The 26503-nt window shown below is 34.3% G+C and overlaps 1 protein-coding gene and 1 pseudogene across 10 annotated transcripts in view; one reads left to right on the top strand and one right to left on the bottom strand.

The window, feature by feature from the left end:
* The window catches only part of THOC2 (THO complex subunit 2), a gene marked incomplete at its 3' end in the record, with an annotated part of 110517 nt that extends 84538 nt beyond the window's left edge, over nucleotides 1–25979 (top strand). The window contains exons 23-39 of one of the 9 annotated variants that reach the window (XM_079123337.1): nucleotides 2226–2501; nucleotides 3535–3676; nucleotides 4135–4292; nucleotides 5219–5347; nucleotides 5679–5810; nucleotides 5898–6082; nucleotides 6593–6771; nucleotides 7015–7117; nucleotides 7770–8200; nucleotides 8393–8451; nucleotides 9857–9973; nucleotides 14161–14298; nucleotides 14645–14714; nucleotides 14798–14958; nucleotides 16765–16841; nucleotides 17323–17368; nucleotides 25185–25979. In XM_079123337.1, the coding sequence (XP_078979463.1) occupies nucleotides 2226–2501; nucleotides 3535–3676; nucleotides 4135–4292; nucleotides 5219–5347; nucleotides 5679–5810; nucleotides 5898–6082; nucleotides 6593–6771; nucleotides 7015–7117; nucleotides 7770–8200; nucleotides 8393–8451; nucleotides 9857–9973; nucleotides 14161–14298; nucleotides 14645–14714; nucleotides 14798–14958; nucleotides 16765–16841; nucleotides 17323–17350 (2385 nt within the window). Of the gene's footprint in view, nucleotides 1–2225; nucleotides 2502–3534; nucleotides 3677–4134; nucleotides 4293–5218; nucleotides 5348–5678; nucleotides 5811–5897; nucleotides 6083–6592; nucleotides 6772–7014; nucleotides 7118–7769; nucleotides 8201–8392; nucleotides 9272–9856; nucleotides 9974–14160; nucleotides 14299–14644; nucleotides 14715–14797; nucleotides 14968–16764; nucleotides 16842–17322; nucleotides 17369–23054; nucleotides 23193–25184 lie in introns of those variants that run through there. The other 8 variants (XM_079123336.1, XM_079123339.1, XM_079123338.1 and 5 more) reach the window with 8 other exon arrangements.
* Nucleotides 21189–26503, bottom strand: part of LOC306651546 (tyrosine-protein kinase Fer-like) — a 57885-nt pseudogene continuing 52570 nt past the window's right edge. The window contains exon 4 of the transcript in view: nucleotides 21189–23671. The product of the transcript in view is annotated as a tyrosine-protein kinase Fer-like (transcript). The remainder of the gene's footprint in view (nucleotides 23672–26503) is intronic.

The raw sequence follows: 26503 nt of genomic DNA on the forward strand, positions 1-26503 counted from the left end.
TATAAAAAAATCAAAGAAGTGGCATTTCCTTCTTAGGGTTGAGGAGAAAAACAATGGTATATATGGCTGGTTATATAGTCCAGGCAGGGAGAAATCTTTTTTTCATGCTCCTCTCTGGAAAGAGAGTTTCTCAGCAACGTAGGTTGAACTGGGTGGGCATCCTAACTGCCCTGGGGATCCTTACTTTTGTTTTTTAGGTGAAATTCTCAAAGAGCCTTTGATAAAAGAGGGAAAGTGCATGAATATTAGAGAACTTTCGGGTTCCTTCCATAAATTGGCAACCACAGGGTTCTCTTGGGAATAATTCAACCAAATACTGCTCAGATTCTTAGGCCAGCAAGAGCTTTTTGAACAGCAGTCAGATGTATAACAATAACTTGTTATCAGTTCTATTCTGTATATCTAGTTTCCCAGGTGACTTATGATGTAGAAAACAGTTTATGATTCTTCTTCTGACTGAAGATATGGGCTTGAAATGCTAGTTAAACTAACTTTTGACCAGGAAATAGTCATCCTAGGTAAATAAGAAGTACCATTGTCTTTTTCTGATCAAACCTGTTTTTCTAACTAGATAGGGATTAGGAGGAGTCTTAACCATAGAAGTCACAGACTCGGGGGACGGGAGTTATCAAATAGCCCTCTCATACCTATAACATACTTTTTACTTTTAATTGTTGAAACCCATCTTGAGAGACAGGTCTGAAAGAGAGGTTTTGCCCCAGTGCATATTCAGATTAGATAACTGTGTTTTTTGGTTACTTTTAGCACTGTTTTATCCTATGTTTTGTTAGAACCTTGGCAGATGTCATTCTGCTCACCTAGATTCATATTAGTTACCTTCAGTAAGATCCACTTTCTAAATTTAAGAACCCTGTGTTATTCCAGTTGCTGTTCTCTTAGGTCTCTGATGCAATTGAGACTTATTCTCATAACTAGTGTTCTTTGTAGCTTTGTCACTTGTGTATTCTCACTATCAGCATGTTCTCTAACATGGAGATAACAGGAGATAAGTCTTCCCACTTCTAGAATAGTACTAAGACTCTCGGGTTCTGCTTGAAATATATTCTGTAGCAAAGAGGACTTGTTATGCTATTTTTAGTCCATTGAACCTGGTGGTAAAGCAGCATCCATGACACTCAGGAAGTATGGCACCTGGTGTAAGGAGTTGAGCCTCTTGCCTGTTAATACAGAACTGGTGTAGAACCTTTGACCTCTGATCATCTTTTTTGGATTACACTTATAGCACAAACAGAATGATTTAAATTCTAACACCTTAAGGACAATGCCTAATCCAAATGTAATTTTCCTGGTGAGAGCTCTTTCATCCTAAAGAGACTGATGGACATTAGACAATAACAATTCTACTCTGTATTACTTTTCTTTTTTACATTTACTCTGTGGACTAATATGCTGTCCATCCTATTACACTACTATACTGACAGATTTTTTTTCTCATATAGCTAAGAGGATGGCCCTTCCTCTGACTTTCCTCCAAATGTGCATAAATCAGTCAGGCCAAAGAAGCAATAGCATTAGTTATCACATGCTTTAAACTTCAATATACTACAACTAATTATAGAAAATTTTACTTGGCTTAGCAGTAAAATAACCAGCTGGTTCCAGTTTGCCTTGAACTTTCCCAGGTTTAGCACTAACGTCTTGCATCTGGGGAATTTCGCCTATATCCCTGGCAAACAGGACAAAAGGTCACCCTTCTTTAGCAGTCTTACAGTAATTTTTTAAACCTCTTCTAGAGTTGATCTGGCTTTCTAATTGACAAATTGTAATAGCTCGTGGGAACTATGTGTAGTGATAGCTACATTCCGTCCTTGGTTGGCTGTTAACTAGTTCCGTTGTACTTCTTCACTAATGTTAAAACCCTCCACTTGGTTCTGTCAAACATCTGAAAAGCAGGACTGGAAGCCCTACATGTTCAGTCCATGATAGAGCTTAAGAGGGTGTAGGGTGGGGAGAATGGATGGGGGAACATACACCTGTTCACTTACTCAACAGATAAGATTTGATTAAATCTCCTGAAAAGCTCAGAACATGAGACTAAAGATTGGAACAGCTTCCAGAGATGATTTGTCTAAAAGTGTTATTGGTAAGAATCTAGAATTCCCATAACAGTTTTCAGATGATCATCTTGATACTTTAAAAGGGAAAGTCAAAGCTATAAATTATGTTGTATATGTATGTATGTGTTTTTTACTTTTTATCTCCAGTCAAAGTATGATGAACTTAAAAAATCAGAAAAGGGAAGTAAACAGCAGCATAAAGTTCATAAGTACATTACGTCATGTGAGATGGTGATGGCTCCTGTCCATGAAGCAGTGGTCTCCTTACATGTTTCCAAAGTCTGGGATGACATCAGCCCTCAATTCTATGCCACATTCTGGTCATTGACAATGTATGACCTTGCTGTTCCACATACCAGCTATGAACGAGAAGTCAATAAACTTAAAGTCCAGATGAAAGCAATTGATGACAATCAGGAAATGGTAGGTTTTTGTTCTAGCAACTCAAGTGTAATAGCTTTATGGTAATTAAGTGTTACTCTATTTTGTTTTAGCTCAAGATTCTTGAATTTCTTGTTGCTGTATAATATTTTCTTGAGTGGGTTTAATGGTAACCTCATAATTGGTGGGGCAGGGGCTTGGTGAATGGGTGGAAAGTATGATCAATCAAAGAGCACTTGAGTTTGCTTTTCTTCTGAAGACTGTGCTAGTAACTGAAGGTGACCTGTGTGACTCCAATTGCAAGAGCAATAGGACTTTCCAAAAGGGGAGCTCTTTAGGAGAAGACTTTCATGAAGAGCTGAGTCTAGAGTTGGGCCGTCCTTGGAGATAGATTAGGTTTGGAAATATGAAGGTATAAGGGACACTACTCTAGAGTTCCCATAAAGGCAAGAGATAGAATAGGGTTTAAGGGGATCATTTACTACTGTGCTGAATGGACTTTGTGATAAATTTATATAGTTAGGATGATGCCAGATTATATAAGGCATTGAAAGATAGAAAAATAAATGACAAAATTGAGAGCTGGTTTAGTTAAGCAGGGAAGTAGTAATAGTTAAAAATGGTACTTTAAGAAGATTATGACAGCAGTCTTAAGGATACTTTTGATAAGGAAAGGGACAAGCATTAGACTGGAGAACTGCTAGGTGACTTTTCTGGGTATTTCATTATGAGATACTGAGACCACTGTCTGTGGTCAAGATAGTGGCAATACATAAGACTTGCAAATAATTGGGATATAGTAATAAAGAGGATGAGTCAAAGATGACTCCATATATGCCCCAGATGGATATTATCAGTATTAGGAAGGTGGCCTGGTGTGACGGTATTCAAAGACTCTGTGACACTCTTCTGGATGTGTTGAAATGGAGGTGAAAAGTAGAACATCCAAGTAGACCTACCATACATCTGTGTTGAAGTTATTACAAAGCACCAACATTTATCTCTCAAATTTTTTAATTAACAAAGAGAAATAATGTGCATATAATTAGAAAAGTTTCTGACTTCTACTTTGTAGCCTCCAAATAAAAAGAAAAAAGAGAAGGAGCGTTGTACTGCTCTTCAGGATAAACTTCTTGAAGAAGAAAAGAAACAGATGGAACATGTACAAAGAGTTCTACAGAGGTTGAAATTGGAAAAGGACAACTGGCTTTTAGCAAGTAAGTTGTTGGAATTATTACGTAGTCCTGCTACTGCTAAATTATAAAAACAAATCTTTATAACTTTGGAGGTGTTGAAGTGTATTGTTTGTATTTCAGCTCAGTGTGCACTCTCCCATTCTTTGGTTATTCATTAATGCAGAATCAACTTCACATTTCCACTGAAGGAACTGATTTAGTTTGAAGTGAAATTAATTAACTCATAACTATAATATTGGCAGCTTATCATTCAACTTTTCTGTATAAAAATCATATTTCTGGGGAAATTATAGATAGAATATATCCACAGAGTAAAAATGATAGTCTTATCCCAGGCATGACCTTTTGGTTACAAACTATAAATAGTTTGTGGTTTTATAGCATTCTCTACACTAAAGTTAATATGTTGTCATATTTAGTGGCCTTGAGGCACTTGAGGAAGAAGTTTACCACTTAATATATTCTTCCCTTATTTTTAGAATCTACCAAAAATGAGACCATCACAAAATTTCTACAGCTGTGTATATTTCCTCGATGTATTTTTTCAGCAATTGATGCTGTTTACTGTGCTCGTTTTGTTGAATTGGTACATCAACAGAAAACTCCAAATTTTTCCACACTTCTTTGCTATGATCGAGTAAGTTCTTTTTATTGCAACCTTTAAAAAGTCTCACACAAAGATAGCTAAAACATTATAATCTATAGAGGTATTGTGTGTTTGGTTAAAAGCATGAACTCAAGAGCCAAGTGCCTGAACTTGAACCCTAGCTCTACTACTTTCTAGCAGTATGATCTTTGACAAGTTATTTAACTTCTCTGTGCCTCTTATCTGTAAGATGAGATAATGATACTTGCTTCATGAGATTGTTGTGAGAATTAAATGAGTCACTACACGTAAAAAGCACTTTGAGTAGTACTTGTACGTAATAAGCATTCAAGGTTAAGCTATTAAGTCAGCATTTGAATATATTTTGTGTCATCATAGATAGAACTCTTCTCCATTCTTCACTTCTCAAAAAACAACAAAAAAACAAAGGGGAAAAAAAAACCAACCAAAAACACAATAAAAAACTTGACATCTTCCTGTCTGCATAAAATCATGGGAACTTTGCAGTGTGGTCATATTCACAGATTTTGCATCTGATTTTTTTCTTATATTGAATTACTACATTTTGTGGCTTAGAAATGTCATATACATTCTAGCATGTTAGCTGCCTGTTTTAGTTTCTATCAGTTTTGCCTCTGCTTACTGTCCCCCAGTCCTAGTCATATTTATAACTATGTCTTTAAGAAGTTATTATGTCATCATGATGATAGTTTTTCTTCTGTCATTGTAAATCAACTTTCTTTATAAAAAAAGTTCTTCTTCGTGTTGCTTTATGAACGTGCTATTTCCTCTCAAAAGCCAGAATCTCCAAAAGTCTCTGCAAGTGTGAATATAGAAGGGAGAAATACATTTTGACTGAACTTACCTGTTATGACTTGCTATAACACAATGTTCTAATACTTAAACTGGTTTTGACCTTGGCTTTTTTTTTTTTTTTAAACTATTTTTCCCTGTAGGTTTTCTCTGACATCATTTACACAGTTGCAAGCTGTACTGAAAATGAAGCTAGTCGATATGGGAGATTTCTTTGCTGCATGTTAGAGACTGTGACCAGATGGCATAGTGATAGAGCCACATATGAAAAGGTATGATTAATAAATATCCTTATGTTTTACTCATGTATAGAATGACCACTTGCAGTAATCTTTATTCAATTTTAAAAGGGAAGCTGAGTTTAAGATCCAGTTGTAAAACAGTGTTTAAAGCACAATTAATGTATTAAGAATGATATACCTTTTTATTTTATTTTAAACTGGCATTTCAAATTGGGATCATACAATAATACAAACCTTCCTATGAAAACTGTCCAAATACACAGGCTGTTTTTATATGGAATCATTCATCTAGTCTACTTGAGATTCACTTTCTGATGTTTTGTCAGATATAACTTTAAAAGTGTCAAACTGTTTTCCTTAGGAATGTGGAAACTATCCAGGATTCCTTACCATATTACGGGCAACTGGATTTGATGGTGGAAATAAAGCTGATCAATTAGATTATGAAAATTTTCGGCATGTTGTGCATAAATGGCATTACAAACTAACCAAGGTAAAAAAAAGGTTTTTTAAAGGTAATTTTTTTCTCTTCATATTTGTACTTTAATAATAATAATGGATCTTAAAATGTTTGTTGTAGGCATCAGTACATTGCCTTGAAACGGGCGAATATACTCACATCAGGAATATCTTGATTGTGCTAACAAAAATACTTCCTTGGTATCCAAAAGTTTTGAATCTGGGTCAGGCTTTGGAAAGAAGAGTGCATAAAATCTGCCAAGAAGAAAAAGAGAAGAGGCCAGATCTATATGCATTGGCTATGGGGTAACAAAATTATACTTTAATGTAATTTATGAGACTAGCTGACAGAAGGATTCTGAAGACTTTAAAATGTTTTACAGTGTTGAAGTTTATCTTCTGCCTTACTTCAGGAGATTATGGGAGATTATGCGATCATGTTCCCACAGGCTGGTGAGAGTTGTCACTTCCGATTATCAACTTCCGGTCTATACTGGATGATAGTGTCAAAAAGTCATATATACTATGTCTCAAATGGGAGGAAATGTAATTTTATCATCATAGTTGAAGTTATCAGATCTTCAAGTGCAAAAAGAAAAAAAGTCAGTTTAAGGATCAGTTTTTTTGAAATTTTATTTTTAAGAGAGTATCTAGGACTCTCTAGAAGCACCTTTAAGAACTTACTGAAAATTCATATTTTTTATTCTTTGGAACCAAATAGTGGAACAAATAACTTGCTAATTTTATTCTTTTAAACCCCATGTTTGTGCATTTTGATTTGTATTTGTATATTTAAACACTTTGTGCGACTTTCAGCTACTCTGGGCAATTGAAAAGTAAAAAGTCATACATGATACCTGAAAATGAGTTTCATCACAAAGACCCCCCTCCGAGGAATGCTGTGGCCAGTGTACAAAATGGGCCTGGTGGTGGGCCTTCTTCATCATCGATAGGAAGTGCATCTAAATCGGATGAAAGCAGTACTGAGGAGACTGGTATGTTTATTTGTAGAAACACATATATAATAGATTTTATTTCATCATATTGGAATGTTTTATATTATGTGACAAGTACAGTGCTAACCTAGTATTACAATTTTATTCCTTAGGCAGGAATATGTGACTGTTAAAAAGTAATCATCCTGCTGATTCTCTCTAATTATCCTCTAACCATTTGGCTGTGAAATTGTTTTATTTACATTTAGGGGTTTGTTAAAGAAGACCTTATTTTTATTTCAGATAAATCAAGGGAGAGATCTCAGTGTGGTGTGAAAGCTGTTAATAAAGCTTCTAGTACCACACCAAAAGGGAATTCAAGCAATGGAAATAGCGGCTCAAACAGGTAGGAACATTGTGCCATATGTCACAATTCTAAATTTCTTTTAATTGGCCTCATTAAGCATTAATGGAAGAAGGGTAGTAGTTGAGCAGTATGAAAATCATTTAAGTTGAACTTAGAAATTTTGCATGTACCCCTATTTTGATGATATGTGCTCACCATCCAAGTTCTGTCTTATATAATTATGTTTTGTATAACAGTTTTGTTTCCCATGTTGGGATATTCAGGGAAAGATAGGTGGTGAAGTTAAAAAAAAACAGATAGAGTGATTACTATGGGCAATCCGAGTAAATCTACTTAACATAGGAAAAGCCTATATTAATTTAAAATAGTAATCCATCCAGCTCAATAACTTGACCCCTGATGGTAGCACCTTTGGTTGATTTGTAGAATAAGTTTTGCTTTTTACCTTGTTATCCTCAAAGGTTATGTATACAGAAAGACCTGATATTCTTTCAATCTGCTCTTCATGAATTTGCTTATTATTTACTGGATAAAGAAGTACTTCCCTTTTTACTTGTCTTAAGTTGTCGTTTACTTTTCAAAGGATTCCCCTTAGTTCTAGAATTTTTGAAGTCAATAAGAAACCCTTTTATCATTTTAAACATGGAATATATTTTATGATTATTTGTCTTAAAATCCTTTTATTCTTAAGCAGCAAAGCTGTTAAAGAAAATGACAAAGAAAAAGGGAAAGAGAAAGAAAAAGAGAAAAAAGAAAAGACTCCAGCTACTACTCCAGAGGCCAGGGTACTTGGTAAAGATGGTAAAGAAAAACCAAAGGAAGAGCGGCCAAATAAAGACGAAAAAGCAAGAGAGACCAAGGAAAGAACGCCTAAGTCTGACAAAGAAAAAGAAAAATTCAAGAAGGAAGAAAAAACTAAAGATGAGAAATTCAAAACCACTGTTCCCATCGTAGAATCAAAATCGACTCAAGAAAGGGAAAGAGAGAAGGAGCCATCCAGAGAAAGAGATATAGCAAAGGAAATGAAGTCAAAGGAAAATGTTAAAGGAGGAGAAAAAACACCAGTTTCTGGGTCCTTGAAGTCACCTGTTCCCCGATCAGATATTGCAGAGCCTGAAAGGGGCAAGTGTGCCTTTCTTTATTTACCTTTTTGTTATTTTAATGTGCATTTATTTGTTGTTTCATTGTTTTGGTTATTTATCTAGGGATTTTGCTAGGGGGGTGAACACTCAATGATCTTAAAAGTTGTTCCTTTTAAATGTTTGGAAAACTGGAAATACACTTCATTCTGACCATTTCTTTTTGTCCTAACAGAACAAAAACGCCGCAAAATTGATACCCACCCTTCTCCGTCACATTCCTCCACAGTAAAGGTTAGTATAGCCTGAGGAAGGCAGCGTCCATATTAGGCTCACCTGTTTGGAATACCAGTGTCCTGACTTCCTTCAAGTCTTATGCCAAGTATTCACTGGAGCCACTGGAGGTTTTATATTGCATTAGAAAATGAATTTTTTCTGTATTGGTGGACTGATATTTTTTCCTATTGAGTATTTTTATGATAAAATTGTTAAAACTTCAAGGACCTAGCACTAATTTTGTAGTGTTTCAAAGTGCAAGAGAAATTTTACCCAGAAGTGCCTCACTGCTTTAAGCAGGCTTTTTTGGAGTGCAATGGTAGCTACAAGCAAATGAATCTTTTCAGCAGAAAGAAGCCTATTTTTCAGCATAAATATTGAAGAATATATAGCACTGAAGACTTCCTGGATGATACAGGATAAACAAGATACCTCTGAATTCATCAAGCTTCTTGATGAGCATCATACCGATGTGCCTTCTAAGAAGGAGTCTTGAAAGGAGTTCCATTTTAAAGTCTCCTTGGTGATCAGTTCTTCTCCTGTAGTTGTGTATATTCAGTGAGCATGCAGCTTCTGTTGTATCTTCCCTTGGAGGTTTGTTTATACCCATTGGGTTCCCAACAAGTTGAACCTTGCGTTACGATAAGAGCAGATGTGGCATCCAATCCTACCACCCAGCAAAGAGAAACCCCAGGCATTCAACTGCAGCACAAAATCGTGGGTGTAGCCTTCTTGAAGACTCAGGGTAGCCATTCCTTGCTCCATATTTAATTTTAATTCTAAAGTCATCTAATTTCATGGAATCTTTGAATTTGCAGTACGTTGAACTTTTAAAACTGTAAGTTATTAATTCTTCATCAAGCGCACTGTGGTGGAATACCGTAATTGATTTCTTTTTCTTTTCTTTCTTTCTTTCTTTTTTTTTTAATGCTCTTTTTTTCTTGTGGGAGTTATGAGATTCACCAATCATAGGCGCTTTGCAAAAACAGTGCTTACTCTTTTATTGAATATATTTTGTTTTATTGTGATATAATGCCACTACATTTTCCAGCTAGGTTTAAAAAATATGTATTAGAGTTTTAAGTGAAGTAAAATTTGAAATCTTCCAATTAAAGAAAGACTATGAAAGTTTAAGTTAATGTTCTTCCACAGTGACCTCCACTATTTTAAACATTTTGTGGAGAAAAATGTTTTGCTTTCTTAAGCCTCTTAAATTATAAATGCAGAGATATAAAAAAATGTGGCATTGACATTTACAAATTTGAGCAGAATGAAATTTTTTATTTATTACATTGAATGCATATAATTTAGTTTTTTTTAACATTACAATTCCATTACATGGTTTTTTTTTTATTGTTGATATTCATATTGATAATGATATCATGGAATTTATCCTCACAAGAAGTAGCTGGTTTATTTCCAGGTTACAGCCATACTTCCCAAAGTTCCTCTGGGTTCTGAGAACTATGCCAGCTCACCTGTCATCTCCATTCATTTTCTACAGGACAGTCTCATCGAACTCAAGGAGTCTTCTGCAAAGGTTTGAGTCTTTTAAAATCATCATGCCTAAGTAAACCAAAAAGTTCTTTACTCCTTTTTTTTTTTTTTTTTTTTTTTTTTTTTAGTAGATACCCTCACACTAGTAAATTTAGTAAGCCAGGATCAGTGGGGAAAAGATACCCAGTTTACTTAGAATAACATTTATAAATTCATCACAAACTAAAAGAACAGATGATAATGGTCCCTTTAGAGAGATTATTATGAAATATGTGTAATGTGGCAACATTTCTATAATTTATCCTTGCTTGCTGTGTTATGCATTCTTTTATGCTTCAAAATTTGAAATAAGTTTAAGGTTTGGGGAGGGGCGAGTTTCTGGTTTATTTTGGAGGAGGGGAGTAGGATTATTTAATTTCTCGAATCTGCCAGACTATTTTGGACTGTTTTTTAGACAGCTTAGAAGACCAAAAAAGTAATTTGATGGATTCACATAACCTTTCAAAAAGCTGAGTCCATAATTTTTTTCTATCTCCTTTGCTGAGGTATCTTTTTTGGCAGTTGTAGCATAATACCATGAAATACAGTTAATATGAAATAATTATTCCTCTGGATGGGAATATTCAAATTGGTGCTTGTGTCTCTGTGTCAGTATTTTTATCTATTACTCTACTTTTCTGGGAATTTTGCTGCTAAAAATAGTGTGTAGTTTGTATATCATTACAATTATAGAGTTCTTTTCAGTATCATAGTTGAATTGTTTATTGTTCATGCCATTTTATTTTTATTATAAAATTCATACCCTCCTTTACTTTGACTTTCCATTTTACTGCCTATTTTATTTGCTAATTATGATTCCTTACTGATGGATCAAATGGAACTTTGAAAGTCATTTAACATTACTAACTGCTTTTATACCTATAGATTTATAATGAAATGTCTGGATTCTGGGCAAATAAGCACTACTTTAAAAGTATAGATTAGTCAATGTGCCTGTGCTCTAAAAATCTGGCATTGTTTTTAGAATATATTGATCAAAATAGTATCAGCTTTACTATGAGTATCTTTAAAAACAAAGTAAAACCTTTTTTGGCTAAAATATGTATTGCAATATAGCAGGTCTTCATACCAGTTTGGGATTGTATGTGCCAATCTTAACCATCAGTGGCTTGTGTGGGCTATTTTAAATTGGTGGGTTAACAGTCTTTTATTTATTTACTGAAATATACTTTGAAGCAGTTTGAGATCTGTTAAAATTAACTGAATTTTCTAACCAATGAAAGTTATGGTTTCTCACATTTGCGAAGGGCTTTTGAAAATGAAATGTGAGATGACATATATTTATCTCATTTCATTCTCATAACAGTGTTGTGAAGCTAAATAGGGCAGATGGTAGTGTCTTTTTGACAAACGAGAGGCTGAAAAAGTTCTTGAGACTTTCCCAGTGGCATTCAATTTGTTAGTATCAAAATGTGAACTAAAATCAACAGAAGTAGAAAGGGGACCTAGCTCCTTTAGTGTGTTTTTCTTGTTTTTTAAATTATCATGAGTCAAGTCAATTCCCCCTTTTTTTTTAAATGACAATTTTGTGGGCATTTAATATTCAATTACTTTTTCTGCATGCAACCAGAAAAAAATTGAAAATGGCCTATAAATATGCTTTTAAAATTATGTGACTCATACCACTTTTCAGATCTTTAGTGTTTAGCATGGTGCTTGGATATAAGTTAGGTATTCATTAAATATTTGAAATGAATTCTTAAGCCTTTGGACTTTGTTAAAGCACCCAGTGTACTGTTTTGTGTAGTGGCTGATGTTGCATTTTTGTGTGTTTAGAAAGTTTAATAGCATATGAATGTGTTAGAATAAAACTTTTTCCTGGACTTCGAGTGATCTCTAAAATTGATCACGTGTAACCTCAGTGTTGTGGGGACAGCTTTCAGTTTCTAGAGGGTTTGGAGGATATGTGTGTCTTTTGTGTTATCGTGTCACTTGTGCATGTAGAACTATTTCCCTGCTTTTAGGTATGCTTTGCCTCTGGGATTCTCTTTTTTTATTAATTAATTTTATTTGGCAAAGGTATTGAGCACTCACTGTGTATAGTAAGGCACTAGGAAGTATATAAAAGTAGAAAAGATACCTTGGCTCTCATAGCATACTGGAAACTTATGATAAAAATAAATGACATGAAATTAATAGGGAACACTCGTCACAAAAAATAAATAATACAAGAGTTCATTGGAAAATGAGTTGCAGAGTTGAGGGATGGTTGATGTGTTGATGGATATTGAGCTGTGTTTGAAGGCTAAGTAGGATTTTAAGAAATTAAAAGTGAGTAACCGTTTTAGTAAAGAGAACTACTGGAAAGGGTTGGAGTTAGGGAGCATGATGGCCACAGCATAGAACTTGTTGGTTTGCTCTGCAGTAGGATGTAGTTCTGAAAAATTATGAAGAGCTTTTGGAATGCCTAAGCTAAGGAATATACATTTTATTCAATAGGCAATGAGAAATTGTTCTTGCAGAAAGAAGTATTGTAACTATTCTTAGAAGGACTGAAAGAAGGAATTGAATTGGGTACATTTCTAAACTAAGAATATCCGATTGTGTGTCAGTTGAGCTATTTGACTTTTTACATCAAGAATGAAATATTTGACTGTTAATACCTGAAATAATTCCTGGAAGTTTCTCAATTTTTTGCAATACGGAATTCAAGTAGGCACAGGTATAAACCTCATTCTTGCAGAGAAGTGTATATGTATATATATGCCGCCCACACCCCTCTTTTTTCTTTTCTTGGGAGAAATAAGCAATACTTCTTTTAGAGAAATCTTGGAGTATTGCAGTAAATAATTTCTTCCTTTATTTTATCACTTAATAAATAATATTAACCTAAGGTGTGAATAAACCTCACAATTAGAAAAATCTTGAGGTGTCATTTAAGTCATACCCAGCAAGAGTATCTTTTCGGCGAGTACTTTTATCACTGTTTATCATTCTCTTGCTCTTTGTTATTAATAAACATTTTGTCTATTTCAGTTGATCAACTTTTAAACTTTGAAATTTTAAAGAATATACTTCTGCATTGATTGCTATGGCAGTATTTCTGAGCAAACTGAATTGCAATTGTTTGGTGTTAAAAAAACAAGTGTTAATTCTCAAACTGATGGTCTTCCTTTTTCTTGTATCCTTTGAATACCAAAGGATTCCTTCATGTAAAAATATTTGACTTTTGTCTCACTATTCTGCTCATTCCTAAGGTACATCTGGAATTGTGTAGTTATGTAATAGAGTTATACTCAGTATTCTGTTGCCTAATATTTGAATGTGTTGAATATAAATTTGTAGTATGGTTATATATACCCAAAGGTTAGGTTTTGGGTTATTTCCTTACTGTTGCTTAAATGTTTTCTTTTATAACAGATTTCCATATTTATAACTTGTGTAAATAGGGTTATCTCTCAGTTATTTAGAGTTAGAATATCCTTGATGTCTGGTTGTTATCTTGCCCCTTGCCTTTTGACAGAGAAAGAATAAGCAGAAGAGAATATTTGTTCATTACTTTCAGTCTTTCAGTAGTGTAATCACCCTCATCTGACATGATGGCTTTTCGAGCTGCTTAGAACCAATAAGACAAATTTCATAGTCAATTGTGATTATTTGAGAAGCAGAGAATATGCAGCAGCTTTTATTTACATGTGTAAAAAAATATAATTTTGGATAATCACTATGTGGTTTACACTGAGGCAGAAAGGACTTGATAGTAAAGTCACAGCTCAGTTTTATTTTTGTACTTGTGTGCACTGTCATCATTGACTGCCTATTAATGGATGGTAAGAATTTAAAATTTCCATGATTGTGCAGAGGTTTGTATTTTTTTTATACAATAGAGAAAGTTCAATCATTGTTTTCCACATATGAGCTCTTGTAATTGTGGTTATAGGTCTTTTTATAACAGCGATGAGGACTCTAGCTGGTGAAATTACTAAATAAGGAGTCTCAGTTAAGGCAGTAATAAACTGATTGAGTTAAAGTTGCTATTTTTATAAGGACAAGACATAAAACCTTTGCATTTGTGTGATACTCTTTTATTTTACCTCTTGTAATACAGACAGCTGACCAGTTTTGACTTTGGGTCTAATTGCCAATTGTCTTTCATTTAATAAACAAAAACCAAAAGATGACAGTACTGGAAAACTAATAATCTTTAGTAATATTGCCTTAATTTAACAGCTCTACATTAATCATACTCCTCCACCACTGTCCAAGAGTAAGGAGAGAGAAATGGACAAGAAAGATTTGGACAAGTCAAGGGAAAGATCCAGAGAAAGAGAGAAAAAAGATGAAAAGGACAGGAAAGAGCGGAAAAGGGTTTGTACTTTTTTAAAATTAGTTTGGAAAGTTGATTATTGCGTATAGTAGTGTGTAGTGTGTTTGCCTTTCAAAAAATACTAGTTTGCTCCATAGCAGTTGGTTGTTTTGAGTTTTAATTGATATTTTCACTCTAAAGTGTGTTTGCATCTTCTACAGTAATAAGGATCTTCAGCCTAGTAATCTCTACCAGCCCTGCTTGTCTTTTATGCCATTTACGAAGTATGTGAAACTGCTGCAGATATTCTCTGGTGCTAGTTAGGTGTGCCTTTCTTATATAAAAGTAATGCTTTTAAAACAAAAACATAAACTGTTGATCAATGTAGTTCACAATTCTTGGTTTTAGGATCACTCAAACAATGACCGTGAAGTGCCACCAGACTTAACCAAGAGGCGGAAAGAGGAAAATGGAACAAGTAGGTAGACTTATTGATATCTTCAAAGCAATCATCAAAATAAATCAGAAAAGGCTTTTATGATTTCTCTTTTGTAATTTTAGTGGGGGTTTCAAAACACAAAAGTGAAAGCCCATGTGAGTCTCCTTATCCAAATGAGAAAGACAAGGAAAAAAATAAGTCAAAATCTTCAGGCAAAGAAAAAGGCAGTGGTGATTCATTTAAATCTGAGAAGATGGATAAAATCTCCTCTGGTGGCAAGAAGGTAAATTAGGAAAACAATGGAACAGTATACCATTTGAAAATTTAGCAAACATGATCCTCTTCCCCACCCAACAGTCAAGTCGGGTTTTTTGGTTTTTTTTCCCCCGTTAATTATTTGGTAGTGATAAGAAGAGGAATTGGGGGAGGGCAGGTTAATGTGTTTTGGGGATTTGAACCAAGTCAGTCCCAAATTACTGGGAGGAGTTAGTATACCTCTGAAATTTCCTTTCATCTTCATTCTATTTCCACCTACTTCTGTCCTTTGAGTTTTAACCTTTCTTTGTATTTTCTTTTTTGCTACCCACAATTCTTTGCTTTTCGGATCTTTTCATTCCTGAGATTAAAATATGATACCATAAATTCTCCTTGGCCATCACAGTGTCATAAGGTCTTTATTAAATGGGATTTGAACCAGTTTATAATATTTTATCCTAATAGTCATTTGAAATTTGTATTTGCTTTTAAAATTAAGTATAAGGTACAGTCTCTTACATGCTAATGGATGATATTCATATTAAATTCATGCACTACTAAAGTATGTTTATAGAGCATTATTGTATATATTCAAAATATATGTAGCAAATTAGTTCATAAAAGCAGTTTTAAAAAAGTACAAGGACTTTAGTTTAATTCTGTATGCCTCTAAAGATAGGCTACTGCTTCTAAAATGTGTTTTTAATTGAGGTAAAATTCATATAACATAAAATTAAGCATACACTTCCGTGGCATTTAGTATATTGACAATGTTAAGCGGTCATCTCCCATCTAGTTCCAAAATATTTCAGTGGCCCTAAAGGGGAACCTGTATATATTAAGCAGTCACTCTCTACGTTCCCTCCTGCCAGCCCCTAGCAACCATTAATCTGCTTTCTGTTTCTGTGGATTTACCTATTCTTAATATTTCATGCAAATGGAATTATACATTACTATGGCCTTTATGTCTGTGTTCTTTTACTCAGCATAACGTTTTTGGGGTTCTTCCATGTTGTAGCATCTTTTATCACTTCATTTCTTTTTATGAGTAAATAACATTCCATTATATAAATATGCCACATTTGTTCATCCATTTTTCAGTTGATGGGTTTTTACCTTTTGACAGTTATGAATAGTGCTACCATAGGCAATTATGTGCTGCTATGAAGTACTTAATTCTCTTTGGGTGTACACGTGGGAGTGGAATTTCTAGGTTATATAATAATTTTATGTTTAACTTTTTGAGGAATTGTCGAAATGTTTTCCCCAGCAGCTAGAGTTTACGTTTCTACCAGCAGTGTATCAGGGTGTAAATTTCTCTACATTCTTGTCAAAGCTGGTTAATTTTTGCTTTTTTGCTTTTTTATAGCCGTCCTAGTGGGTATGAAGTCCTATCTCATAGTTCTTATTTGCATTTCCTTAATGATTAACGATGTTAAACATTTTTGTGTGTTTGTTGACCATTTGTATATCTTTGGAGAAATCTATTCAGAATGTTTTGGCCATCTTAAAATTGAGTTGTTTGTCTATTTGTTGCTCAGTTGCGAGAGATTTTTAAAATGTAATTTATATATATCCCTGGCATAGTTTGCAGATACTTTTTCTCATTCCATAGGCTCTTTTCATTTCATTTTTGTGATGTGTCCTTCAATACATAAAAATGTTTTTGACTGAGTTCAATGTATTTTTTCTTTTATTGTTTGTGCTTTTGGTGTTATTTTAAGTTTTTGAAGAAACATTATGGCTATCATGTGATGAAAAAGGGATTTTGAGCTGATTGTTTTTTAACGTATATGGTTTTCCCCTCCCCAACTAACTCCACCATTCCTTATAGGAGTCCAGACATGACAAAGAAAAGATAGAAAAGAAAGAGAAACGGGACAGTTCAGGAGGAAAGGAAGAGAAGAAACAATATCCTTTTCATCTTAATATTAATTAATAATTTTCAGTAGGTTTAATGGAAAGCTCTGGTACCCATCACGTTTAAAATTATACATTTTGTAGTATGAAAGTCTAAATACTTTGGGCTTATTAGTTTTAAAATGAACTTTCCGGTTAGTCTTCTCAAATGTATGAAATCTGAAAGTGGGAGATTTCTGTTCTTGTTTTTGTTTTAAATTTCCGTGGTGACTGAGATGTCTTTTGCCACCAAGGAATTTATAGCCACTCAGTATTGTCACCAAGAGGCTAAAAAGGAATAGAGGGCCTTCGACTGGGAGCATGGTGAATAGAGGGGCAAAATGATGTAGCAGATGAGTAGAGCTGGTAAGAGTTTGAGGCGACCAGTCTGGTCTGAGCCAGTCAGGTCTGCAAGTGAGGAATTGTATTAAAAGGTGGGATACTATTCTACCCCCCCCCCCCCAAAGTTGTTTTCCCTTAATTTGTCATCTACTCATAAGTCCTCGGACAAGCACAGATAATGAAGACTTTCAGTCAAGGTGAGTGTACGTCCTTTTCATTTAAAGATAGAAATATGAAATGAGATCTGAAAATATTGAAGAAATGAAATCAATTTTGCAAGATAAAACTGCTTGAATTTTTCATCTAAATATAATGACCAAGTATTTGGGTGCAGATGCAGAATAAGATTTGTAGTTATTTTTAAGCTGATTTCATTTTAAACCTACTGATTAGCCACACTTAGGGAGTGGGGGAAGCATTGGATGTATATAAGAACATCTGGCTTTTTCTTCACCACTCATTCACATATTTTCTGAATAATTAATTACCTTTTTTAAAATGCCTGTAGCCCTATAAGTCTTGATGGTATTTGCATTAAAGAAGGTCACAGAGATATTAGCTAACTGAGCCAGTACTCAAATCCAAGTCTTTGTTGTCTGTTCTTCTTTTTGCCTTGTTAGGTAAATGTGTTATCCAGAGGTTTTTAAGTTTTTGTGCCTCTTTTTCTAGTACTGTCCATGTTTTGCAAAGTCAGAAAATAAGGCCTGTGCTTTTAGTTATAGAATTTAAACATATAACTTTGTTTTCAAGGCAATACATTTAGGTTTTATGTGAGATAAAAAGTGTTTTAAACATCTTAAGTAAATTATATGTCTATCTTAGTGGATGGAGTGTTTAGACTCTAATATAGCCTTTTTTTGGGTGATGCTTTAGGATTATTGAAGTCTGTAGGGTGATTTGCCCTTACATTTAATAGTTCCAAATAGACATACATGAAGCTTTTGACTATGCTTTCTTATTGTCCATTTTATTGCTTTCATTTTAGCTGTCACTTCTTAATGATATTAAGTATACCTGCTCTCTATACCTTCTTCCTAGTGTTATTGTCTGCTGCAATTATTTTTATGCAACCAGATAGATAACCAAGGTTATTCATAGTTGTTTAAAGTATAAGTGAGAAATGTCTGAGAGCTAATTCAGTATTAGAATAAGGGCTTTAGGGTGTGGATTTTGTCTTATTTATTTTGGCTGCAAAGCAGGGATTTAAGGTTGCTAGGTTGGTGACCTCCTGATAGTGGTGTGCCTTTTCTGCTTTGTTAGTCTGTGCTTGTTACATAAGTAGTAGAGCAGAATAAACAAGCGATCTGAAAGAATATAAAATTTAGTAGCTTTTTTTTTTTTTTTTTTTTTTTTTTTTGATTAGGAAGATTGTAAAAGAAATACTGTTGCCCATCCTTCGGTTCTAGCCCACCCTCAATCTCTCTAAATTCCTAAACTTTATTCTTTTAATTCTAAACCTTTTGTTTTGTTACTGATGATTGAACCCAGAGTGCTTTACCACTGAGCCATATACCCAGTCCTTTTTATTTTTATTTGTTGGTATTGGGGATTGAACTCAGGAGTGCTTTACCCCTGAGCTACATCCACAGCACATTTTATTTGTTTTTTATTTTCTATTTTGAGATAGTGTCTCACTACATTCCTTAAGGCCTCAAGGCTAAGTTGCTGAGTCTGACCTCAAACTTGGAGTCCTCCTGCTTTAACCTCCCAAATCACTGGCATTACAGGTGTGCAACACTATGCTTGGCTTATTTTTTAAATTTTGAGACAGGGTCTAACTAAGTTGATGAGGGTACTGTAAGTTGTTGAGGCTGGCCTTAAACTTGCAATACTCTTTCTTCAGGAATTACAGGAATGTGCCATCACACCTGACTATCTTAATCTTGCTTTTAACTTGGCATTTTGCTTTCACATTTGATCTTTGTTAAAGAAACAAAAATCCTTCTCAAATCTTCATAGGAATGGGACCACCATTGTCAGTGACAACTTTCACCATAATTTTATACATCTTTCTTATTCAGTTCCTAAGTATTATTTTTTATGTGAGGATTATGCTAAATATTTTTTTTGAGTTGTTCTTACACTGACCATGAGTTTCCCTCAGGAGGAAAGTTATGAAAAAAACTGGCTTCTAGATTCAGATGTCCTTGTAAAGATATATGAAGCTTGTTCAGTCTTCTTGCTGAAAACTGTGTATATACTTTCTTCTTGGATAGACTCCTAACTTTTGTTAGTCTCTGGTTGATTCGTCCTTTTCTTCTCACTTGGTTGCTTTCTGGCTGCCTCTTTCTATTTGAATTCATTCAGCTGTTGGACAAGTCTTCTGTTTTTCCTTCCTTTTCCTTTAAAGATCTCATCATTGTTGATTGGCATTGTCTACCTGCAAGCTGCTTCTAAATCTGCTGCCCCTGCTCACCTTTGAATTTATTTTCTATTCAACAGAAAGGAGAGCTGATAACATATGTCATAAAAGATGTCACTAATTTTAAGATTTCATTATTGATTTTTAGAACAGTTCAGGAGAAAAGCTAGAGAAATGACATTGATTTGTATCTGTCACTCTGATTTTAGAAACATTAAAATAATCACATTAGAACTAATTTGAAAATACATAAATGTGACCCAGATTAAACTCCTTTCAGTATCTGTCTTCCTGTTGTGACTACTATTTTTAGTTGCAAATTCTGCCTGTTCTCTGCATCTTTTGTTAACTATAAAGTTTTTGTCCAATTGTATCTTGCCTGTTCTTGATTTAGTCTTTTGAAAATTACTAGCTGCTTTGTGTTTAACCTTTTATTCTGTCTTACTCCTTAAAAATTCTTGCTTATTGATGATCACAAGTTTGAGGCCAACCTTAGCAATTTAGCAAGGCCCTAAGCAACTTAGCAAGATCCTGTCTCAAAATAAAAATAAAAATAAGGCCTGGGGTGGTAGTTCTGTGGTAAAGTGCCCATGGATTCAATTCCCAGCACCCAAATAAATAAATAACATAAATAAATTAATAAATACCTGCCTATTAAGATTGTCCTCTAAAAACTCATTTTTGTCTTCTCAATTTTAATTTAATATTTGTAGCCCTCATCTCCTATCCTATGCAACTGTATTTTTAATTTACTATATTCCTATTCTAATCTTCCATTCCAACAAGGCCCAGTATATTTGGTAGGTCTGTTTCTCATTTCCATTGTCATATGTGTAACCAAACTCTTCTGTCTTCTGAACCCAAGATTGGCAAATTCTCAGCCCCTGGGCAAATTGTGACTGGTTAAATGTACCTCTTTAGCTTCACACGAAGTTAATTTTAAAAAAAAACAAAACAACAACAACAAAAAAACGAGTTTTATTTAGCAATCAGAAGAATTGACAAGTCCAAATTTCAGTTTCCCTTGAAGAATTAGAACATCTGATAACATTGTGTCCTGATTTCTGCATGGTAATAATCAAACCTGCCCAAGTGCTACCCACACAGAGCAATACCCTCACCCCCACAGTTAAAACCATTCACTTCAGTCAGTCCCCACTTACCTCATTTCATTTGTTTCCATTACATCACTAACCCCTGTAGACATTGATTTTTGTAATTCCTGCTCTAAGCTGCTTTTTTTTTTTTCTTCAGCCCATACTTGAAAATTGATGACCTAAGCTCTCTCAAATTTCTTATTTTAGGATTGTATTGCCATTCTGAGGCATATCCCTAGATGGTGATAATATGGACGGGCATAGGGAGTATGTTAGGGTAGCCATTGCTTACATGTGAGCTTGTCACTGGTTCCTATGCATATATGAGTATGTTACATATCTACCTCCTTAGATTGTGATTTTGTTGGAGGCTATGTGTTCTTTACTACTAATCAAACAATGAAATATTTTTATTTATTACCTGGGATGGTTTAGATACTCTGTTCACTTTATATGGAAAGCTGTGTGCAGAGGTAGTATAAGTGTTTTTCTCTGGGATTACTGTGAACAATTTTTTGCCATCAAAGAAGGTTCAGTTTACTTACACTATTTGATAGAAAGGGAAACCATACCGATTAAAAAGAAGTTGTATTTTTATGCTGCAACATATTTCCTGAGGGTAGATTTATTATGCTTTTATTTCAGTTTATAGTAATCATTAAGTATGTTTGAAATTCTTGTTGGGAGATTGAAATGATAGACACAAAACATTTTTCTCTACATTATCCTTTATACTTTTAAAAAGCACTGGATATGGGTTCTGTGTACTGATATCCATAGGCACTACACAATTGAGGGGCAAGAGGAATTTTCTGTTCCTTGCTCTTCTTCTAAGTAGACAAATATTCACTAAGGTGCTGTTTTTTTTTTTTGTTTTTTTTTTTTTTAAGAAAAAAATATATATATACATACATATCTGGACATGGGCATGAGTCCTTACAAATGGCTCCTGTGCCATCTTTGCCCCTGAGTGTGACTGTCCTCTGCACACATTTATCCTGAGAGGCATCCTTGGGTCCAGTTAAGATTCATGTCAACAGAGTCTGTTTTAACTCTTTTACATTTCATCTACAAGGAACATCTCGGGCATTGTTTGCTATGAGAGTTCCTAGGTTGTAGTATAAGGGCAAATGAAAGTATAAAGTGGAATCAGGATGGCTGTCTCTATGTCTTTCTGTTTATAATTTCTTTCTTCCTTATAAATGTTCACTTGACATTTTAAACATCAACTTTATTCTTATATTCCTTTTTACCTGTAGTGTTTGTGTGTGTCTGTGGGGTGGGGGAACACACACACTAGGATCATTAAATCCCAACAGCTTCAGACGCCAATACAAATGCAGGGAGTACAATTCTGGGATGCCTCCTTTGAGGTAAAGACACTTAACCATGAGTAAGCTATTATTTTGGTGGATTTGTATTTTATAGTTCCTCCTAAAATGTTTTTATTGCTATCAAAATGGCTGTTTTTAGGAGGAATCCATGAACTACTGAGACATTTCTTAGAACCTTTTGGGTGTATTTGTCCATAAACTTAAAAAGCATGTATTTATAAAGGCATCCCTCTGATAAGATTTTATATTTGCCTTCTCCACTTTGATCACCTACTCTTTTTTCCAGATCACCTTACTTTTTCAAACTTGCCTCTTTCTGTCACAGCTCTTTAGAACATCATTTAGAGTCAACTGCCTCAACTCTTTGAGAGTACTCTTTAAGGACTTTCCATGCATACTGTTCTGATGCCTGACAAAGAGGAAGGCATGGCGGAACATAGGGAAATAACCTTCCTAATACAAAACTTATTTCAGGCAAAAAGGAAAACCTAGGAGGTCCAAATAATTACCAGTGCAAAATGATGTTTACAAATGTATTCTTGCCTCAACAGAGTAGATGACCACCTTTTATTTGAATGTATCCTACAAATGTGATATTACCAGTACAGTTCATAGTGCCAATAGTATCAGCAGACTGAACTGAGCCTGAAGTAGACAATGTTTTTGAGAAACATCAACAGTCCTAGGTGTGAAAAAGACAGATCTCTGTGACCCTTTACATTTAGAACCTATACTTTCGTATTTATGGTGGTTAAAGTGGCACATATTTTTTAAGAAGTTAGTCAAAAAAATAAACTTTGGAGAATGTTGCAGGTAATGTGATATAAATTCAGTGTTAATGAGAAGAAAACTATTACTCTGCTGAAGATAGGGTCCCAAAGACTGAATGTGGCACTGTTTCATCGCTATATGAATCTCTTCTGGATGGTAGCTAGCTTTTTCTGAAGTTCATTGAACTTGGGGGCAATTTTCAAATTTGTAATCCCAGCACTTCAGCTTTATTTTATAATATTTTCTGGACACTGCTGAGAGATTGACATCCAGTATCCTCTTTCCACTTGCTCTTGTGCTTGCTGATTTGTCATTCCAGGGTATGGACAGACCCCTAAGCTGAAGGTCTCCCAGAGGAGGATGCCAAAGCTCCATGCGTCACTCTCAGAACGATATCTCCCATAATTAAGAGCTTCTGGTGCTGTCCATTTAATGGGAATCTGCTTTAAGTCAGAAGATGAATATACACCAATATCCTCTTGACGAGACATTCCAAAGTCACTGATTTTCAGAACATTATTTTCACCTCCAGGCAGTTTCTTGCAGCAAGGTCCCTGTGCATACAATTTTTACTCGAGATACGCCATCCAGAAGCAGCATCTAACGAAAATTTCACTAACTGAGTTTTAGTTCATCCTTCTTTCTCAGAAAGGAGAGGAAACCGCCTCCTGGAACCAGTTCCTTAAAAATGTAGATAGGCTGTCTTTGTGTGCGAACTCCTATAAGTTTGACAACATTGGGATGATTATGTCACTTGAGGATTTTGGCTTCTTGTAAAAATTTTAATTTCAGTTCCTGGAAAAGGTCTTCTTTTCATGTTTTAATAGCAACATGAATTTTATCCTTTAATGTCCCCTAAAGTATGTCATCACAATTTCCCTTGCCCAGTAATTCACCTAATGTGATATCTTCATGATTGAGAACCCATTTCTTATTCTACTAATTATGGTCACATGGACACCATGATGTTCTTTATTGGAACATTGCTATTTTTTTCAATTTAAAAAATTGAGATATTCACCATTTTAAAGTGTACAATTCAGTGGTTTTTAGTATATTCATTATATTGTGCAATCATCACCACTATCTCAGAACATTTCTCTCACCTCCAAAAGAAGCCCCATGTGTGTTAGCAGTCACTCTTAATTCTCCCCTTCTCCAACCCCTGAAACCACTAATGTACTTTCTATGGATTTGCCTATTTTGGACATTTCATATGAATGGAATCATGCAATACTGTGGCCTTTTGTGTCCGGGTTCTTTCACTTAGCATCATGTTTTCAAAATTCATCCATGTTGTAGCATGTATCAGTACTCCATTCCTTTTTATGGGTAAATAATATTCCATTGTATGAATGTGTATCATATTTTGTTTATCCATTCATCAGTTGATGGACAGGAACAATGACTTTAAGTATTAAATTGTAAGTTCAACATCAGTGTATCCGCAATTATAATTGATAATGTCAAGATTAATACATGGTGTGAACAGAATACTGTGTAGAAATGATAATGTAAATTATTTGTCAGCATTTCATGCAAGTGTGATTATTTTCTAAGGCCCCTTCTAGCTCTGGTTTTATGAAATATGTGAATGTAGTATTTTCATCAATAAAGTTTAATGCGTTAAGCATTAGTTTAAAATTTGAGAACAAATGTTAGGCAGATATGAAGTTATTTGCCACATGTTGTAATGATCATGTTTTGAATTTATTTCAATATGCAGTATTTGAAAAATGTCAATACATAAAGGAAAGGAAATGAGTATAATTGAGTCGATATATTTTTTAAGCAATTTTTATAATTTAGCAGACGTTGCATCTTAATATAAGTCATTATTAAAATTGTGTCCTTGTGAAAAATGTGATGTTATTTTCCTTTTTTTTTGTTGATCATGTAAAATAGGTTCCTTTTCTTTGGTACATATGTTCTGTTCATTTTTGATAAGCTATTGCTGGCCCATGAAATGTTTTACTTCTTGCTATATTATTTTTTTTTCTCCCTAACCCCATTTCTCCCTCTCACACAAATTATTCAGTGTTGTTGTTTTTTTAAAGAGTCATAATATGCCTGTCTAAATGGTTTCTAAGAGTGGACAATAAGAAATACATGAATATTTTCATCCTTCTCTGGGGATTTAATTGAAGTCTTTGTTATTGATGGAACTCACTAACTTTTCTTTCTTTAAACTTCCTTCCTTTTTCTTCCTCCTTCTTTCCTTACCATCCTTCCCCACCCTATCCACCCTCCTCCTTTCTGTCCTTCCTTCTTCCTCTCTCCTGCTTCTTTCCCTCCTCTCTGACTTCTCTCACACCCTCTTCCTTCCTTCCTACCTACCTACCTGCCTACCTGCCTGCCTACCTACCTACCTACCTACCTACCTACCTACCTACCTTCCTACCTTCCTTCCTTTCTTAATCTATCAATATAATCACTTTGTTTCTTTCAGGTGAGATTGGAATGAAATTGTTCATCTGTGACCAGAAATTTATTTTCCTGAGTAGATTGCCGAGAATTATGAATGAAGAGGGCCCATTTGCATCTCCTTAAATTATTCAGTTATCTGCTTTATTGCTCCATGTGGAAAACCTAAAATTGTTGAGTTGTGCATTACTGTATTTTTAACTTGTTGCTTAATTTCTACGTGTTTATTTTCAGTAATGGCTGAAAGTGTTGATTGTTCCATATTTTTAGCACAATGTGCTGCATACACTTCCCAACAAGCAAATAAGGTTACATGTGTACAGAATTTCACTTTTGGTTAACTAAATATTGCCTGAGTTTAGTCTCCCCCCTCCCCCATTTTAAATGCTTCCTTTTTACTGTTTGAAACTGAAAATAAACAATTATTGAACCATTTTGAATTTACCTCATTTTAAAGCTTGGTTTTAATTTATTATTTGGCCTGTTTTTAATATTAGTCACTTAAATTGGAAGGAGTGTCTTATGCAATGCCTAGGAATCGTTTTATATAGTACATGTACATTAAAACCTGTTTAAAAAAGAAAAAAGATACCAGCACTCACTTGTCCCTTGCCATTTTTTCCCTTGTAATTACACAAATGGGGGGGGGTGTCGAAAGTTAATTGTGTTTTAATTCTACAGCTATAGGAGCTTTGTATTGCTGAACTTTCGTCTGGAAAAGTTTCACAGTGACATTTTTAAAAGAGAATTTTTTAATCTACTGAATTCTACCAGTGTAAACTTTTTTCTAAATAAAAAATAGTTTTCTCAAATGATTGTATATCATTGTGTATATTGTGTATATTGTTGCTTATTTAGAATAACTTAGAATAGATAATTTAATGAGCTTCCTAACCCTTCATTTTGTTTTGGATGAACTATATTATTGTCAGATAACATATCATCTTATAATATGGGAAAAAATGATTTCATTTGGTTACTTCTCCACTCAGAGTAAGCATTGGGCTGAAAATATGCCCAGAAGTATCCACTTCATGCTCAGTTTCTCAGAAACAATGATACTTATACAAATCGAAATTTTTAAAGAATTAAATGCTGAACCTATCTTAGAATTGACAAAGGGGCATGAATCATGATGCCCCTTTTCAGGTAACTGTAATTCATGGATGATGATATGCAGAATAATTATTCACTCACTGTTGAGGACCCATAATGTGCCTAATGTAAAAAGTATTTCATTAAAGTGATATTTGACTTTTGAGAAAATAACCATGGTTCACCTCAAAATCATTTGAAACATAGGGAAGAGCTTTCCAGTTGCTATGTTGCATTCACGTTTTAAAG

This window comes from Sciurus vulgaris, assembly GCF_902686455.1.
Source record: "Sciurus vulgaris genome assembly, chromosome: X".
Taxonomy (NCBI): domain Eukaryota; kingdom Metazoa; phylum Chordata; class Mammalia; order Rodentia; family Sciuridae; genus Sciurus; species Sciurus vulgaris.